The 18,070-nt window shown below is 41.1% G+C and overlaps 1 protein-coding gene across 3 annotated transcripts in view; it reads right to left on the minus strand.

Moving 5' to 3' along the window:
* The window catches only part of LOC135704404 (uncharacterized), a 52,160-nt gene extending 34,471 nt beyond the window's left edge, over window positions 1–17,689 (minus strand). Inside the window, exons 1-2 of one of the 3 annotated variants that reach the window (XM_065225853.1) lie at window positions 17,602–17,689; window positions 17,053–17,393 (exon numbers count right to left, since the gene is read on the minus strand). In XM_065225853.1, coding sequence (XP_065081925.1) covers window positions 17,053–17,069 — 17 coding nt within the window. In that variant the 5' untranslated portion in view covers window positions 17,070–17,393; window positions 17,602–17,689. Of the gene's footprint in view, window positions 1–17,052; window positions 17,429–17,601 lie in introns of all 3 variants that reach the window. The other 2 variants (XM_065225852.1, XM_065225854.1) reach the window with 2 other exon arrangements.
* Between the last annotated feature and the right edge of the window lie 381 nt (window positions 17,690–18,070).

Here is an 18,070-nt window from a genome sequence, read left to right on the forward strand (position 1 = left end):
TTCCAGAAGCTCTTGGGATTTCTACGTAAATTGGTCTGGACACGTAAAACATACGACGTGTGTCGAATTAAGCTTACACAATACGAAAGAGGCATGTAAATATCGGTGCCCTGAGACTGACACATGCAAGCGGCCCATATGACATAAGAATCAGTTCCAAGAAAGGAGAAATCAATTCAATCGAGCTCCGTATGTTTCGGATTCGGAACACTTAATTTTACATGACATGTTTGTTTCCGTATCATAATTCACGTCAAAGATGGATTACGTCTCGTGTAAAAATAGTTATTTCTAAGCGTGTATGATAGGCTCTGCAAGCGCGGTGAAAGTTGCGTTTTGTTTCAGAGGTTCGATGCCGATGATCAAATCAAGGCTCAAAGGATTGAAATGCTGTGCAAATATAAACAATCCAAGATGCAACCGAAATAACTTACGGGCCATATCGTCAACGATGGTAGAAAAAAATGCATTCTATGGGATATAACCACGAAATTGATGAAACGATGAGCATTTGTGAGTCATGTCGTGGCGTGATATCTCATGTCCAGTTATGAAAAAACGCCGATCGGATGGAAACGAAGTAAATTTACAACCGTCAACTACAGGGTGCGTGACGAATTTTTGCAGTAAATGGCATATTTGAGAAAAAAATACACCAGTTAGTTATTCTAGCAATGAATTTTGTGCGATTTATTTTCTTTCGCAACATATGGAAGTTGTAAGTAAATTTATTCAAAAAAATTGCCTTCCCTTTTTTAAAATGTTACGATCCATAGATGTCATCACTACCTTGATTTCAGCTTTTAGCGACTTAAGTGTGGTGTGAGGGGTTCTATTGGTATCCCGTTGGACGACGCCCTATACAAAATAATCCAACGGATTGATATCGGGACTGCTTGGGGGCCAAATTTCTTCCTCCCAAATTTACGAAATATTTTCCGTAAGCCATTTCTGTGCTTTATTAGCAGTATGAGCAGGTGCTCCGTCTTATCACTTTCCCAAGCCTTTTTAATATTATACACTGTTCTTTCAGACACATTTACCGACTGAATTATTTCTTTCATGCATACTCCGGCGCGCAACAAAGCGACAACGGCTGACAGATTGCTCTCTTGTTTCGACGTCTTTACGTTTACTCAACATTGTTTGTTTAAATCTTACACCTAACAGTATAAGCTATCCAGTGCTGCCAAATATATCTAAATCATGATGCACAAGCATGAGCAATTACTATTTGAAATTTACTGCAAAAATTCGTCACGCACCCTGTAGTGGGCAGTAGCATAGTGATGATCCAGATCCATCAACAATCTTCCAAAAATAATCCATACAACACTTTTTTGTGGGAGTTGTAATTTTTTCATTATATTTTTTTTAATTGGCGAAAAAAGTTTGGCACTTTTTAAATGATGGTCTAGATAAATTTTGGAAAAACTAAAAGGCTTATTTAGTCAACGTCCACGTATCCAGAAAGTTTCATTGAAATCTGAAAGGGTGTTACCAGCTGTCACTGGAGTTCGCTGGACCGGGTTTTAGAATTTTAACAGAAGTTGTTGACACATTCTTTAATTTATCGAAACTTACTCAAATAATCATTTGATTATTTAAAAAAATCGGTGTAAATCGGTATAAAACCTCAAAAATCGGTAGTCTGAGGCACCTTATCTGTATATCGGTATTTAGTTCGGAAATCGGTATAAATACCGATAAATCGGTATATCTGGCAACGCTGGTCTACACATCCAGTTAGTTTCATTGAAATCTGAGAGGGTGTTGCCAGCTTCGAATACGATTTGACGAGAAATGCGTCATGGCTACCATTGAAACAGCGCCACCTCTGGGAATATTCTTTACGGGAATCACTTAATTGAAATTGGCCATGTAATTTTTCAGGAGACAGGAAAACTACAGAGGACGAGAGAAAAAGTTCAGCACATTTCAAAACCAGAGAACTTAAAGGGTGAGTCTGGCGGCTTTTGAGGTCTTCACAGTGAGGCATTTTATGACAATTGCATGCATGGGCTTCCTATAAGTTCGGTCATAAATTCGAAAGATTTCAATGACACGTTTTGTGGGCAGCTATCCCGGCTTTTCTGATAGACGTAAAATTAAGAAGTTATTTGGATTTGGCAACCTACCGCATTGAACGCAATGATGCCATCTCGTCTGTATATCTGCATAACTTGTTATTGGTTTACCTCATGTAAACAAAAAAGCAAATAAGCAAATTCACCACTTTCGTGTACAAAAGTCCGGACACTTAAATCAAGCTGAGCCTTGTGCAAATTCCTTGAACCGGAGGTTGCTCACCGAAGATTACGTCAACTCTTCGGCCAACCGACCGACCACGGTCAACGGCAGCTGAGAAATGGACGAGCAATTGGTCGTAAATCAGGCAGAAAAAAGTGCATTATGGTAATGAAAATAATCAGATCGAGCTGCACCACCGACAACAACAACAACAAAAAAGAAACAAAAGCCAAACCAAAAGGAAACGAAGGAGAAATCGCCTGAGCCCGTAAACTCAAGTAGGAAAGAGGAAATAAATACGACAACGAGATGGTTGTTAAATCGCGCGTTCGGGAACTGTGCTGTAATTTGTGCATCGGAAATTGCACGTTATGCTCTCGATCAATGGGAAGGAGATGGGTGAATTCGGTGAGGCATGGGGGGCTGAACCTTCGACGCGATGACAATGATTGATCTATGGTGGTTGAGTTGGATGAAATAGACGGCGACGACTCGATGGATGGTTATTGAAAGTGGCTTTCAGGAGATTCGACGATCAACAGTGTCTTTTTGAGTGGTTGTTGGTTTGAGAGTGATGATTTCGATTACGGAGGGCAGCAATTGGCTGTCCTTGGTTGCATTTGGAGGAGATTATTATTTGATTATTGCGAGCTGGGGTGGAATGCTTTGCGGTTTGGAGCGAAAAGACTTCAACGAGCAGTTAGCGGCGAACTTTATCCATCCGCCGCCGCCCCGTGATGATGTCATTGTGGAAAGGTTAACACTCAAACACGCAAGCGTGCAGTTTGTTTCGCTGCAGAATTAAAGCTAGTTTTTAAAATAAAAGACTGATTTGGTTGACCTACTTTATTGGGGGTCCGGGGCGTTGGCAACATTTACCAGTCAGAGTATACCTGAGCTGAGAGGCTGAAATCGTGTCGACGAAGCTTGTACTAGCTCTCTGTTGTTGTTGCTGCTGCTGCTGCTGCTGCTACTCTATGTAAATCGATTTGGGTTCAACTCTTGGACTGCATATGGTTTGCATAGCAAAATAACGATCGTGATCGGGGGCAAGATCTGGCAAACTGTGTCTATAAAATGTTGCAGTTACCTCAGGGTTGACATTTGGATTCAGCTATGTGCCTTTGCCGCTGCTGCTCGATGCTACTAACGCCTAGACAGTCGAAGCAGCGCCAGGCCGTGCTGGCGGTGGGCGATCCTAGACCTCTTACCGGCTAAATAGAACAACCGTTATATTTAGTTGATTGCGATTGCAAACGAACGGCACATACCGGTGTGGTTGCCTTATAATTAGTCTACGGTATAGCGGCATTGGAATGTCCATTCAGGAGAAGAACGGACTATGGTGGACTTCAAGGATATTATTTCGCTGTCCATTGGTCATGGAAAGTAAGCAAGTCTAACGGGGTGATTCGGAGTGAGGAAATTTTTGCCGACACGATTGTCACACCACAATTCAAAAAAGAGGCCAGATATTTTCCAGAAATGAATGGCTGCTACCGATCATCAGAGGGTTATTGAGCAAGCCGGTGGAAACTGGTTTAACCGAGCCGTTCATTCTATGTAGAATGAAGTGGTAATTAATGGGTAGCAATGAGTTAAAAACAGGTATCGGAACGCAAAATTGTTCTTATTAATAAAGTAGGGGCTGAATCGCTTCTGAGTAGCTCAAAGTAACCGGTTCCCTTTCACTTCACACAATACAACCGAAAATGTGGCTATTTTATGATCAGTCCGTAAACTGCTTCGTCAGGACTACCGATTCATCGTAAATGTAGTACATATGCGGATCATTTGCGTCATGCCCTTATTCTTACATATGGAAAATTTCGTCCGTTTTGCTGTCAAAAAGCAGTATTTTTTAGTTCCTCCTCTGTTTATTTTTCGCCTCTCTATAAATATGGTCTTGGATAACAAGCTCGACAGTAACGTTGGTCATATGAGTACTAATTGATATCTTTCCGCATCTGACGAAGAAAAAGTGAGTGGTAGGGTTCAACTTCCGCTTTAATATTGGTTATGCAGCATACTACACGGCAATAAATCAACACGTTAATCCTAAGTGTTTTGCCTTATGAAGCTATGAATCCAACCGCATTTCAGTTTGAAGTGTTTTACGATTGAATTTCAGTTTTTCACTTCATTTTCAAGTGTTTTGCAAATGAACACAATCAAAAACGAAATACATTGATTTCTTATGCAATCTATGTATTGTTGGTTGCTACTAAAACTGCTCCAATAATTCAAAAGGTGTGATAAAAGCAGGATTGCTTCCACTCACTTGCTATAAAAAAAATATTTTTCGGAATTTTGCAATCATTAGATGTTATAATTGTATGTTCTACTTTTAAGTAACAAGAAGAGGGCGTAAAGTATGTGTTTGACTCATAGAACCTGTCAATTTCGCTTTCAGAGCGTCACAATCAGCGATCTTATGATTCGTGAGCGTTCACTCTGAGTGAGCGCTCACGAGTCGTAAAATCGCTGATTGTGACGCACTGAAAGCAATATTGACAGATTTAATGTGTCAAACATATTTTTCATCACCTCTTCTTGTAAGTTACAATTACTAATTAACATTATACTATTTCATGATTTCATAATTCCGAAAAACATCTTTTTATAGCAAGTGAGTGGAAGTAACCCTGGATAAAAGTGCCCGTTTGCGTCAAATCGTTTTGTTGTCTGCGGAGCACTTATTCCTTGTTTCATAAGTGCACCGAAGACAACAAATCTATTTGACGGAAACGTACACTTTTATCGCACTTTTTAATAAGTGAAAACGCGCTTATTTGTCCACTTTGGTTTGAAATGCGCAATACATACATCACACATTAATTTGCGCCGCTACACTCAAAATATAAATTTCGTCTATATAATGAAATCACGCGTTTGTTCTACGAATCTATTCGTTGTTTTATGTTAAAAATGCCAACATCGAAACTGATTTTATTTCATATTGGGTACGAAACAAGAAAAAAGAATATGTGTACATTTTACGGAGATTGTGAAATTTGTCTTCATTTAGACTGTAGTGATTTTAATTACGTCGTTCTCAAATTTCTCTTTCAATCTCGCTCTCACCAATCCCACCTTTAGAACATATACCACGCTTGGTTTCCATAACATTTCTTTTCTTCTGATGTCCACTTGTTGGTATTAAATGTTAAAGGGAACGATATTTATCTGTGTTTACTATTTTAACTAAATATAAGACTTATTAAAATAGTAAATGCAGCTAAATACCAATCTCTCTCAATCTTTTAATCTTCTGGACTAAAAATGGAAAATTTGTTTTTCAAGAAAAGTCGGAAGAAATTTTAAGGGAAATGTTTGAAATAGCTTCTGAAGGAAGCCGAAAAATCTTCCAGTAAAAGGATAAAGAAGATCTTCTGGAGGAAGTTTCAAGAAATTTCTAAGTAAAGTCGGAAGAACATCCGAGGAACTTCGAGAAACTTCTGGCGAAAATTTAAAGAAAATTTTGGAAAAGAGGAAGCCAGAAAAGATTCGGAAATCGGAAACCAGAAGCTCAGAAAATCCTTTCAATAGTAAGAAACGTCCAGAGGAAGAGGAAAGAAACTTCTGGGAGAATTCTTTAGATACATTCGATAGAAGTTAAATTGAAATTCCTGAAAAAGACGGAAGAAACTTCATGGAGACGCTGGAAGAAACTTCCTTAGGCACATTGGATGAAACTCCTGATGAAGGTTGGAAGCCAGAGGGCTTACGAAACAGTCGAAAGAAACTTTAAAAAAATCCGAAGGAAAGAGATTTCTTGGCACAACATTCCCTCAAATTCCTAACGTGTTCTAATGATCCAGCAATTTTCCTGATATTCATGAAACATTTCATAAATGCACTTTGGAACATCTCGTAATTCTCAAATCTTCTGTGAAGGTCTCCTTCAAACTTCCCTTAAAGTGTTCTCACAAATTCTAAGGATCATGTTACTTTCTTACGGTTTCAAAATTTTCATGAACCTCTCGGAACATTGCTGAAGTTTTCTGAAATTCCCCGAGTTGTTTCCTTGAAATTAATTAATTAATCTGTTCTGATGTTCTGTTTCAGATACACTAAGAAATAACTAATTTTACACGAGACGTAATCCATGCTGGACGTAAATCATGGAACGTAAACAAACATTTCATGTAAAATTAAGTGTTCTCAAACCAAAACATAAGCAAATCGACGAAGAGAACGTTTCATTGAACTGATTTTCTTGTTTCTTTCAACTGATTCTTTTGTCAAAAGGGCCGCTTACATGTGTCGGTCTCAGGGAACCTAAATTTACATGACATTTTCGTAGTGTGGAGCTTTCCTAAAGTCCGCTCGTTAAAATCTGCAGGCATCATCCTCCTGTAGTGATGGAATTCAAGATAAGTCCACAGCAACGCTTCCAAGATACCTCTGAAAGCATCGCCTATGATTTCAGAAAGGCTGACTTCAACAGCATGAACGAGTTCCTCGCACATGTCGATTGGGACGAGGTGCTTCAAAATTGTGATGCCAACCTCGCTGCGTCGACCATATCTGGTATCCTGTGGTATGCCATCGATCAGTTCGTTCCCGTGAAGTCTAGACACGAACCGGCTAAGCCAGCCTGGTCAAATGCTGACCTCAAGCATCTTAGGACTGTGAAGCGGGCAGCTCTCAGACGACATAAAGGGTGATACGGTCAAAATTTGGTCAATATCAACTTGACGTATTTCTTTCAATTTTGCATTTAAAAAACCTGAACACCCCTCATTTTGAAGGTGTGTGTGTGTAGAATGTTGCTGCTATTTTGATTCACTCTGAATTCACTCTTCAGTTGTCAAAATGCCGTCCAAGCAAGAAGAGCAGCGTATCAAAATTTTGCTCGCGCATCGCGAAAATCCGAGCTACTCGCACGCAAAGTTGGCAAAATCGCTAAAAGTTGCCAAATCAACCGTTACAAATGTAATTAAAGTGTTTGGGGAACGTTTGTCGACAGCCAGGAAGTCTGGATCGGGGAGAAATCGAAAACCGGAAGCCGCTGAGACGACAAAGAGAGTTGCCGGTAGTTTCAAGCGAAACCCTAACCTCTCTCTCCGAGATGCCGCAAATAAGCTGGGTGTATCGTCTACAAACGAGCCGGACTATCGACTTACAAGAAGGTAGTGACTCCAAATCGCGATGATAAACAAAATACGACGGCCAAAGCGCGATCCGGGAGGCTGTACACGACGATGCTGACGAAGTTTGACTGCGTGGTAATGGACGACGAAACCTACGTCAAAGCCGACTACAAGCAGCTTCCGGGACAGGAGTTTTATACGGCAAAAGGAAGGGGAAAGGTAGCAGATGTTTTCAAGCACATGAAACTGTCAAAGTTCGCAAAGAAATATCTGGTTTGGCAAGCCATCTGTACCTGTGGCTTGAAAAGCAGCATTTTCATAGCTTCCGGGACTGTCAACCAAGAAATTTACGTGAAAGAGTGTTTGAATAAACGTCTGCTGCCTTTCCTGAAGAAACACGGTTGTTCCGTACTGTTTTGGCCGGATTTGGCATCTTGCCATTACGGTAAAAAGGCCATGGAGTGGTACGCCGCCAACAACGTGCAGGTGGTTCCCAAGGACAAGAACCCTCCCAACACGCCAGAGCTCCGCCCAATTGAGAAATACTGGGCTATTGTCAAGCGGAACCTAAAGAAGACCAAAAAAACTGCTAAGGGCGAGCAGCAGTTCAAGGCAAACTGGCTTTCTGCGGCGAAGAAGGTGGACAAGGTGGCTGTACAAAATCTGATGGCAGGGGTCAAGCGTAAGGCCCGGCAATTCGGATTTGGAAAAGCGGAAGCCTAACTGAATATTTTTCCTGAATTTTATACTAATTGAACTTGAAAAAGAAATTTAATTTGATTTTTTAAATAAACGATTTCACCGATTTACACGCGTTTTCCCTTGACCAAATTTTGACCGTATCACCCTTTAGCAAGTATCGCACGGACTCCACGAGAATGAGATATATGGCGGCGAGCACTGAATACAACCAACTTAATAATCGTTTAACGCATATCAGGACCATTTGCAAAGGCGCTTCAAGACAAATCCCAGAAGTTTTTGGCGTTACGTCCATGACCAACGGATGGAATCCGGACTACCCTCTACGATGACCAACGGATTGTTCGAAGCTGATTCCACCACTGACATCGCCGACCTGTTCCGTTCTCAATTCAGCAATGTTTTCACTAATGAACACATCGACCCGCAGGATGTAGCCGTCGCCACCAGAAATGTTCCTCAACTTTCGGCCTCTGGGCTACAGTTCGTGATCACGAACGATATGGTTATATCAGCTGGACAGAATTTAAAATCCTCCACGGGATGTGGTCCGGATGGGATTCCATCGCTTGTCCTCAAATGCTGCGCGGATACACTTGCAACACCACTAGCAAGAGTATTCAACCTATCTTTGGCTACTGGTGTATTCCCAAACTGCTGGAAGCAGTCGTATGTTTTCCCAGTTTTCAAGAAAGGCTGCAAGCGGATTGTTTCGAACTATCGGGGCATAGCTGCGTTGAGCGCCACTTCTAAGCTGTTTGAGGTGATCGTTCTGCATAAGCTGGTTCAGAACTACGCACACTACATTTCGATTGATCAGCACGGATTTATGCCTAACCGTTCGACGACAACTAATTTGACTTGTTTCACTTCGTTCGTGATCCGCCAAATAGAAAATGGTCAACAAGTAGACGCTATTTACACAGACTTATCCGCGGCGTTTGATAAAATGAATCATCAAATCGCAGTTGCTAAATTCGACAAGCTGGGAATGAACAGTAACTTGCTTTCCTGGCTTCGATCCTACCTAACCGGTCGAAGTATGTCCGTCAAAATTGGAGACCACGTTTCGCCCTCCTTTCCGGTTTGGTCCGGTGTTCCCCAAGGAAGTCACTTGGGGCCGTTTCTATTCTTGCTGTATATGAACGATGTCAATTTCATCTTGAAATGCCTTAAACTCTCGTATGCCGATGACCTGAAGCTTTACTACACGATTAAGCAACCACAAGACGCGTTTTTTTCTGCAACAACAACTGGAAGCCTTCGCTGAATGGTGTCATATTAATCGAATGTCGCTGAACGTGTCCAAATGTTCGGTTATTTCATTTGGCCGCAAGCAATCACTTTTCCATTTTAGCTATGCTTTGGGAGGCGTGAATCTACAACGTGATTCGACAGTCAAGGACCTGGGGATTCTGGTTGATACAAAATTAACCTTCAAGCACAGAGTCCTACGCTTCTTAGTTTCTTGGACATCAACACACGTCGTCGCAATCTTCGGTCGCACTCGTTTATCACCATCCCTCCGGCAAGAACTAATTATGGCTTTCACGAACCTTTGCGAAGCATGTCCCGTGTATTCAACCGGTGTTATTATGTGTACGATTTCAACGTGTCACGAGAAACAAACAAGCGTAGTTTTAAACAAGTTTTATGTTAATTTATGTTATTCGTTAGTTTTATATTTAGTTGTAGAACAGGTGTCATTGGGGTAAACATTTTACCTGTTGACTGATAAACAATAAACAATATCTTTGAATTCTCCTGAAACGATTGTTCAGAAAACCATCAAATTTCCCTAAAGTTTTTTGGACTTCTGAAGTTTCCAAAATATTACTGATGTTCTCTTTAGTTCAAAAGCCCCTTTTTAATACCGCTTGGGATTTGTTTTTTTTTTTAATATTGACCTGAAATTTCCTCTTCGAACCTCCTCATAACCCCTGCCGGTAACATAAAGAATCTTTACCGAAACCATGCGGCATTCTCTCCGCCGTGAACACACAAAAACTTCGTCAAAACTCCCGTCAACCTCTTCCGGCAGCACCGAAAATCATCAAAGAAATCGTGCAGAAGCTCCATCGGGAACTTCCACTGCCAACATCGAAAACCACGACCGAAATCGCCCCAAACCTGTTCCACCGAGAACGCGACAAAACTCCGACGAAATTCCGTGGAACCTCCGTTGGCAAGCATCGGAAATCTCCACTGGAATCTTGCGGAAGCTCCTCCACCAAAAACACGAAAAAACGCCGTGGAAGTTTCCGGGAAATTCCGTTGACAGCACCGAAAATCTCCACCGAAATCGTGTGGAAGCTTGTCCACCGTGTGCGCGTGAAAACTTCGTCGAAACTCTCTGGAACCTCCGCTGGCAGAACCGAAAACCTCCAGCAAAATCGTACAGAACCTCCTCCATTAAGAATGCGAGAAAAGTCCTTTAAAATTCCCTGACACCTCCGCTGGCAGCATCATAAACCGCCATCGAAGGGTCTGAGGAACCTTCGTTGGCAGCATCTATAATCGTTTCCGTAATCATGCAGAACCTTCTCCGCCGAGAAAGCTAGAAAAATCCGTTGAAACTTCCTGGAACTCTCACTGGCTGCATCCAAAATCACCGAAATCGCTTGGACCTCGTCCGCCGAGAACACGAGAAAACGCCGTCAATATCCCCTGGAACTTCCGTCTACAGCAACGGTAATCATCAGCATCACTGAAAGGGTGCTGAAACTTCTCCACCGATAATGCGAGAAAACTCTGAAAGTTCCTTTGGCAGCAGCCTCTCAATTCCTACCGAAATAAGGCGGATTCTCCTTCGCCGAGAACACGAGAAAACTTCGTAGTAATTTACTGGAACTTATATTTGCAGTATCTTCAATGGCAACTGAAATCGTGTGGAATCCCGTCCACCGAGAACACGAGAAAATTACATCGAAACTTACTGGAACTTCCGTTGGCAGCATCCAAACTCTTCACTGGCAGAGATAATAGGTAGAGAGGCGAAGAGTGTGAAGCAAAAAAAAAAACCTTATCGAACCGTCAAACTGGTATCCTATCGAACAAAATATACAAAAGTTGATGTTCCCCAATTTGGTGAAGGCAAGTATTGTAATCGCTGCGAATATATTTGGAAGAAAACTTTTTAGGATGAGAAAAATACATGAACAAATAAAAAGTAATGCTGTAATTTAAAATGTAGTAATATTCAGGATATTTATTTCTATATTCTTTTAGTATAAAGATCATTTTTTTGTAAAATTTGCAAAAGCATACATTTGTGGAAAAAAATAATTTTTTTTAATTTCATATATTTTCTACCAGCAACAATGGGCTGATTGTGATACTCGAAATCGGAAATCGAAAGAAAGTTATGTTTTTGTATCCACTCACATTGGTTTTTACAAAAACTCGCAACGCACTTCATTATCAGCAATCATTAAATTTTAATAACGATAAAAAAACAATTCTGACGCGGGTAAAAACAACACAAATAGATGGTTGAAAAAAGTCACTTGAAGTGTGCCCTTCAGAAACAGTTGCCAGAATTTGTAGGATGGAATCATAATAAAAAGAGTGCTGCCGTTTCCACGGTTTTTCACTCTTCGCCTCTCTACCTATTCTCTCTGTTCACTGGTATCGTGCACAATGCGTGGATATTCCCTGGGAACCTCCGTTGGCAGCATCTGAATTATTTATCTTCGCCTCGATACATAGAGTTCTCTACCACCGTTAGTATTAGCAACAATCAATACGAAACTAACGATTTTAAATTGGCTCACTACTTGACTAGCCTATTGGTCCCAAGCAAACGATTAACGTACCCCATTCTAGTCGAAATTCTAGTACTACACAATGTTTGTTTTGATTCGCTATGAAAGTTTGACAGATAAAATGAGGGGTTATTGGTTTTTCTTATGTTTCGAGGGGTGAATCGATTAGCTTGGGACCGAAGAGAGTACCAGAGCTGAGCCAAAAAGTTGAGCACGTTATTTCGGGACCTATGTATGCACAGCTGTCAACGAAAATGCGCATGCTTTGTTTTGACGTTCACATCCAGCTGAATGGTTGATGAAAACAGATGAAAACGATGAAAACAATGGAAATTGAATGCCCTTTTTTGTATAATTGGACAGTGAGCATACATAAAGGCGTACACTGAACGAAAACATCCGCGATTCTTCGAATGACTGTTGCTTTGCTCGAGCCTTTTAACAATATGCTGTCGAATTTTGGATGATTGCCTTATGGTTGAATTCGTCATCAACTGATGAGCATCCATATGACTGTCCAAATTGTCTGTAAGTATAGGAAACTTCCTCCACAACGAAATAGATAATTTTTGGTTTCCACAGTTTATCAATGTTGAGTGTTCACTCGGCTGTCGACAGAAGCAGATCACTCTCAATGTGTGTCATGCGATCGTCTGTTTACTCGGCAGCAACCATTGTGTGGTCCTAATCATTGTTCTTCATCAGCAGTTCTTTCGGTCGATGCGTCGTCGACTTTGGAAAGCAATCGTTTCGTGATGCATGTGTGAGTGCTGTCCACGTTTTGCGTCCATATCTGCAATGGAAGCGCTCTGGCCCCCGTTGGTGATACTGCTATTCAAAGAAACCAATGGAAGCAGATTCCGTTCTGATGGAGGAGGCTTATTGGATAGCGGAAGATAAAATGTTTGTTGTGTTGTACCTTTGGACTATAGCTTTAAGATGTATTGTATAGTCAACAAGAATCCTCGGCTCTGTAAAGTTAATTCGGTTGAGCCTTATCAAATAGATTAATAAACAACAACAAAAAAGTTTACAAATGTTCGCACCTACTCTGATTGCGATGGCTATGCTTCCATCTCGTTTGTCTGCTCAGATAAGTAAATGACGTTCGATAAAATTATTTACTTAATCGTTTTGAATGATTTGCGGTATGGGGCTGAACGCATTTCAACTGAAGGCCCTATCCCTTCTCATAACAATTTTCATCCAGTATTCGAAAGGAAAATCATCTGATTTCAAAACAACCGTGATCCGGTTGCATTCGAGGAATGATTTCGATGTTTCGATTTGAATGGTCTGAGGTTTCATACGAACTTAGGACGGAAAGCACCGGATGCGAATCCCGTTCAGATGGAATCAACTTACCGGATGGCGGAGGAGAAAGTACTTTTCATAAAGTTTAAGTCGGAAGAAGCAATGCTGCATGTATTGATATATTATAAAGGTAGGCACATCGCCTGCGAAGAACCACGTTCTATATGTGTATATGATCTGCCATCGGAACAACAGCCACTGACTTCTAGTCAAGCATCGCAATAACGCACATTACTTCTACACATTTGGAATAGTATACTGATAGATTGACTGAATCTAGTATGTTTCAGGAAAGACTGTGGCATATTATCTTTTTGCGTGCTCTGAACTTAGTGTTCGAGATGCTCTTCCACAGTTATTAATTGAGAGCTTTCGATGCCTGTCCCATTTACGCAAGGCAAGTACAATCATACTCTTGCCCAGGGAAATCGAAAAAATTTTCAACCCGAAAAATTCCTAGACCGAACCGGGAATTGAACCCAGCCACCACCTTTTTTTTTTCCTTGATTTATTTTCCATCGATCTTGTTTTCCGTGCTGAGCACCAATTCCACCGACGCCAGCGAGGCAGCTCCCACACCTGGACCCTACCTATCGACCCATCAACTCATGAACCGGGGACCAACGGCTTTACTTCCCATCCGAAGGAAGGCGTGATCAGAGATGTTATGCCTCAGAACATCCCGGGGGCGCCGACTGGGATTGAACCCAGGCCTACTAGGGTGAGAGGTAATCACGCTTACCACTACACCACCGGTGCCGCTATGGTCTTGCTTTGTAGCAGTGCCTTTACCGACTGGGCTAAGGGAGGCCACCCAAATTCCACATGGCGTTTACCTTCTACAACGGATGGTCGTATCTCACGAGGGGCTGTAATAATTGTGCTTAATTAAAATCATGAAAAATGCAATGTGTTTAGTTCTGTGGAAAATCGCGTAAATTTTTTAGGTGATACGACAGTAGTATAGCGAGGATGAGCGGATAAAGTACGAAGTGGAGGAAAAGCGGCTTGATCTGGCTCTGGGAAAGCAGAAGGGAAAGGCAGATTGGTTCCAGGAAAAATAAAAAGAACTCATGAGTGTTTTACATTTCTTATAAAGAAAGGTATATACTACTTCGAGAACCAACTTTCGATTCGATTCCCGGTAGGCCGAGTGTCATATACCAATCGACTCAGTTCGACGATACCGGAAAATGTCTGTGTGTGTGTAACGAAATAATGTAGGTCATGTTTCTCGGCAACCACTGCACTGTATTAGACACAACAACCGCCAAATGAGAGGTACTTTGGTCTCAATGAACGCCATTGAATATTTTTGGAATTGGAACCGGAAACTTCCGGAGATATGGCCGGAACATTTTCCGGTGTGTATGGGCCACGATACTGCAACCGACCTGATACGATATGATCCGATTTCAAATCTTCCAAGAGAAGGGGACCTCCGGTATGCCCCCGAGGGAACCTGGAGCAGGGGAAAATTGGAACCTAAAGTTAAACATTGACCACATGGTAAGAAGATCTCATTATAGGTGGATAAATTCAGGTTTATTCTGTATTTTTTTCAAATTATATCTCGGCATTGTAGAGTGTTATAAAGACATTTTAGCTTACTAAATAAAGGAATAAGAAAAAAATGAGATAAATTTAAACGAGTTGTTTTTGGGAAGATTATTAAGAATTCGAAGGTAATTGTAGAGTAAATTCAAAATTCCTAATAGTTTCTGAAGAGAATTGCTAATGTATTATGGAGAATTTCAAGACAATGCCGGGGGAATCCCTTGTTTATTTAGGGAAGTTTTGAAATTAATTCTTGGTAAATTCTGTGTTTGATTAATAAAAAAATATTAATAATGTTATCCTTCATGGACCTAAAACCAATAGGGCAAAAGTTCGATTCAGTAGTGGATCAAAAGATGACAAACTTAACGAAATTTTTAAAGTAGTAGTACAATGATCAGTCGACAACCGGGAATGTCAAGTCACTTTTACCTGTTGACAGCACTGCCCATAAAAGCAAAACTGTCCCATATGGATTTTTATCAGAAATGAGTTATCTATTAGAATCGATTGTAAACTGTCGGTAGTTTACATTATGCACTAAAAGTTACATGTTTTGTTCAGAAAATATCAGGAAATGCCAAAACTAGGTTGTCCCATCCATAAAAGCCTACGCAGGAATAAAATTTGCCAAAGCGTTTATCTCGGCTTGCTGTTCTTCCAGATGGGACTGATATGCTTTTATGGGCAGAGCAGAGCAGCTGTGTTTTTCGATGCGCATCTTGCAGTAAGCGGTTTATTCGATAGCAACTATTGTTGCAGCTCATGTGCTTTCGTCATTAAAAGTAAACAACTGGAGATGTCCGGTGAAATAAAGCTGATGATCAAATTCAGTTTCCCATATGGAAGTGCGAAACACACCATTGGTGAAACAGTCAATTTCGTGAAAGCATTGGATGCGAATTCTGGTCAAATGGAAGCAACTTAGCGGCTTGCGGAAGAGAAAGCACTTTTCATAATTTTCCATTACTCTCCATCCTGTTTTTAAACGATTTTATTTATTTCGATTTTGCCTTTATGTAGGCTGGGTACAGCATTTCAATACCAACTTATTTTTCTTGGATTTTTTTTGGGAATTTTTGAAAAATTAAGTTACATTAGATTGGGTTGAAAATTGAGATTACGTGATCAAAACTAGAGGTGGAAAGAAATCGCGTGAAAACAGAATTTAGTGTATACTGCTGAAAAGGCAGTCGAGGTATGCATGTCGACTGCAATTACATGAAGATCCAATAGTTAAAAGTTTTTTCGTTGGCAAACTTAAGAACCGAGCAGCTGATGTTACCGAAGGACATGGCAGCATAAGAAGCAGCTATGAAACCCAACCAAACTCTAGGGGTCGACCGCATATTAGCAGAGATGCTCACAGCCGCCTCCATGCTATCCGCACAAATTTTGCATTTTGCAAGAAGCTATTATTAGCATTTAAAATGACAAGAAACATTTTTGCAGTAAACTTATATGTTGATAAAACCGATGAAGAAAATCGATCAATGCTAAATGTTGGCAATGGAAAAAAATTAAATTCGAAAACTATAAAACAGAATACCGGAGAAGACGGAATTATTAGAAATGTTTTTGGAGCTTAGTCAATTGAGCAAGGTTGTGATTGATTCCCTTCTCTTTTGTTACTATTCAAGAAGTAAAATGTCAAAATCTTCATGTCTGGTTGAAAGCTTACCAATAACTAATAGCTTTTATTTTAACATAAACCAAAAGTTGCTAGTTGTTGCAATTGGTCGGTTAATGAGAGGTTTGAGATATTTATAACCGATGTTCTTAGCACTTGAAATTACACATGAAATCGATACGTTTCATTAGTAATCATAGGCCAAGGCCACCAATCAAAATCACAAAGAGTCCAATTTTAACCACAGCTCCGGGCCCCTCCAACTTGCTTTTCTCACGCCTAAATGCTGCGATTTTAACCTTGTTTTGATGGCTACTTTTCCCCTCGTCGATTTCATTAGGATCTTGTATAATACCAGATGACGACAGCTGCACCACTGACCACCACCGAGGGTGATGATGGTGGTGGTGGTGACTATGGTGGCGATACATAATCGATTATTCAAATTACTTCGAGGGGCGTGATCTGCCGTTGATAAATGCACCTGGCCGATAGTTTGCCAATACAATTGCACAGTAGCGAATCAATAAATCAGTATTAGACATGTGCTCGGAAATGCTACCTACTACCACAGTCCCCCTTCCTCCCTCCTCCCTCGTGTGCCAAGACTTTTTGAGTGAATGCTACTTTCTTAGAGTCTTGTCTGAATATCACCAATTTTGGGTGATTGTCCTCTATGGGTTATGGCGCTGAAGAAACAGATTTAGTCATATATTAAAAAAATTAGCATGGAACTCACGTTTTCGACAAATGCATCTTGAATGTTAATCTGGAACTGGTTGCTCGATGACTCCTTCGGACGATTCAATTACGTGATTGCTGTCGAGGCACCACTTTGTACGTGTGACACTAATTTAAACGAGGCACTTCTTCTACAGAAAAATAAGACGGGCCCGCTTTTGACCCGTGAAAGGATCCCGAGAATACCTGAAGCTATTCAATATTCAGGTTGCGCCGTAGACACGAACTGTACCGAACAACTAATCCAATCAGTCGATATCCCTGTCTTATGCTGGTTACGTTGTGGTTTTTATCGATCTTTGCACTGCACCGTGACGACGACTAGATCACTATCACTGTCTAACGAAAATAATGGCACACAATTGAGGCGAAACCTGGAAATTGCAAATCACAGAAAATGATGACCTTTTCAAAAGACTCCGCTTCGGAGACCAAGAAAATGGTTCATTTTCTACGCGTCTTTGTTCCTGGCAAGTCACTTTTAAGTTGGCAAGAGGTGTCTCCTAAGGGTTAGCGGCACTGCAAGTTATACCACAGGGTGTTGTACCTATCGAAGCACACACGAGCACACGAACGAGAGACGCGTTCACTCCAGTCGACTGTTCAATCACGAATAATTGGATCTTGCTGGCGGAGCGAGCGGGTGACTGTTCTGCTCATGGTTTTCCGCTAGCTGGTGGCGGTGCCATATAGAGGCGACGAACCTCTCTGCTGGGAGCGGAGCGCTTGCAGTTCGAACGAGGATACGATGGCGCGGTACGGCTGGGTGGAGATATTTTCGGTAAATTGTAGAACTTTGCTTGAACCGAAGAATATGGGTATGATTGTCGATGCGAACAGCTCACCGCCCTCGCTAATTTCAAACATGGACCCTCACCACAAGCCTTTCCTCAAGAATCTGCCATCATTAGCCGATGACGACGACGACAAGGTACGGCATTAACGCGGCCTGCGAAGGTATTCGGCCGGAATGTGATTCTTCGTGAATATTTCCGTGAATGATGAAGTTACTGCGA

The sequence above is a fragment of the Ochlerotatus camptorhynchus genome, unplaced genomic scaffold, assembly GCF_037179485.1.
Source record: "Ochlerotatus camptorhynchus isolate MF236.1 unplaced genomic scaffold, CSIRO-AGI_Acam_v1.1 ptg000239l, whole genome shotgun sequence".
Taxonomy (NCBI): domain Eukaryota; kingdom Metazoa; phylum Arthropoda; class Insecta; order Diptera; family Culicidae; genus Ochlerotatus; species Ochlerotatus camptorhynchus.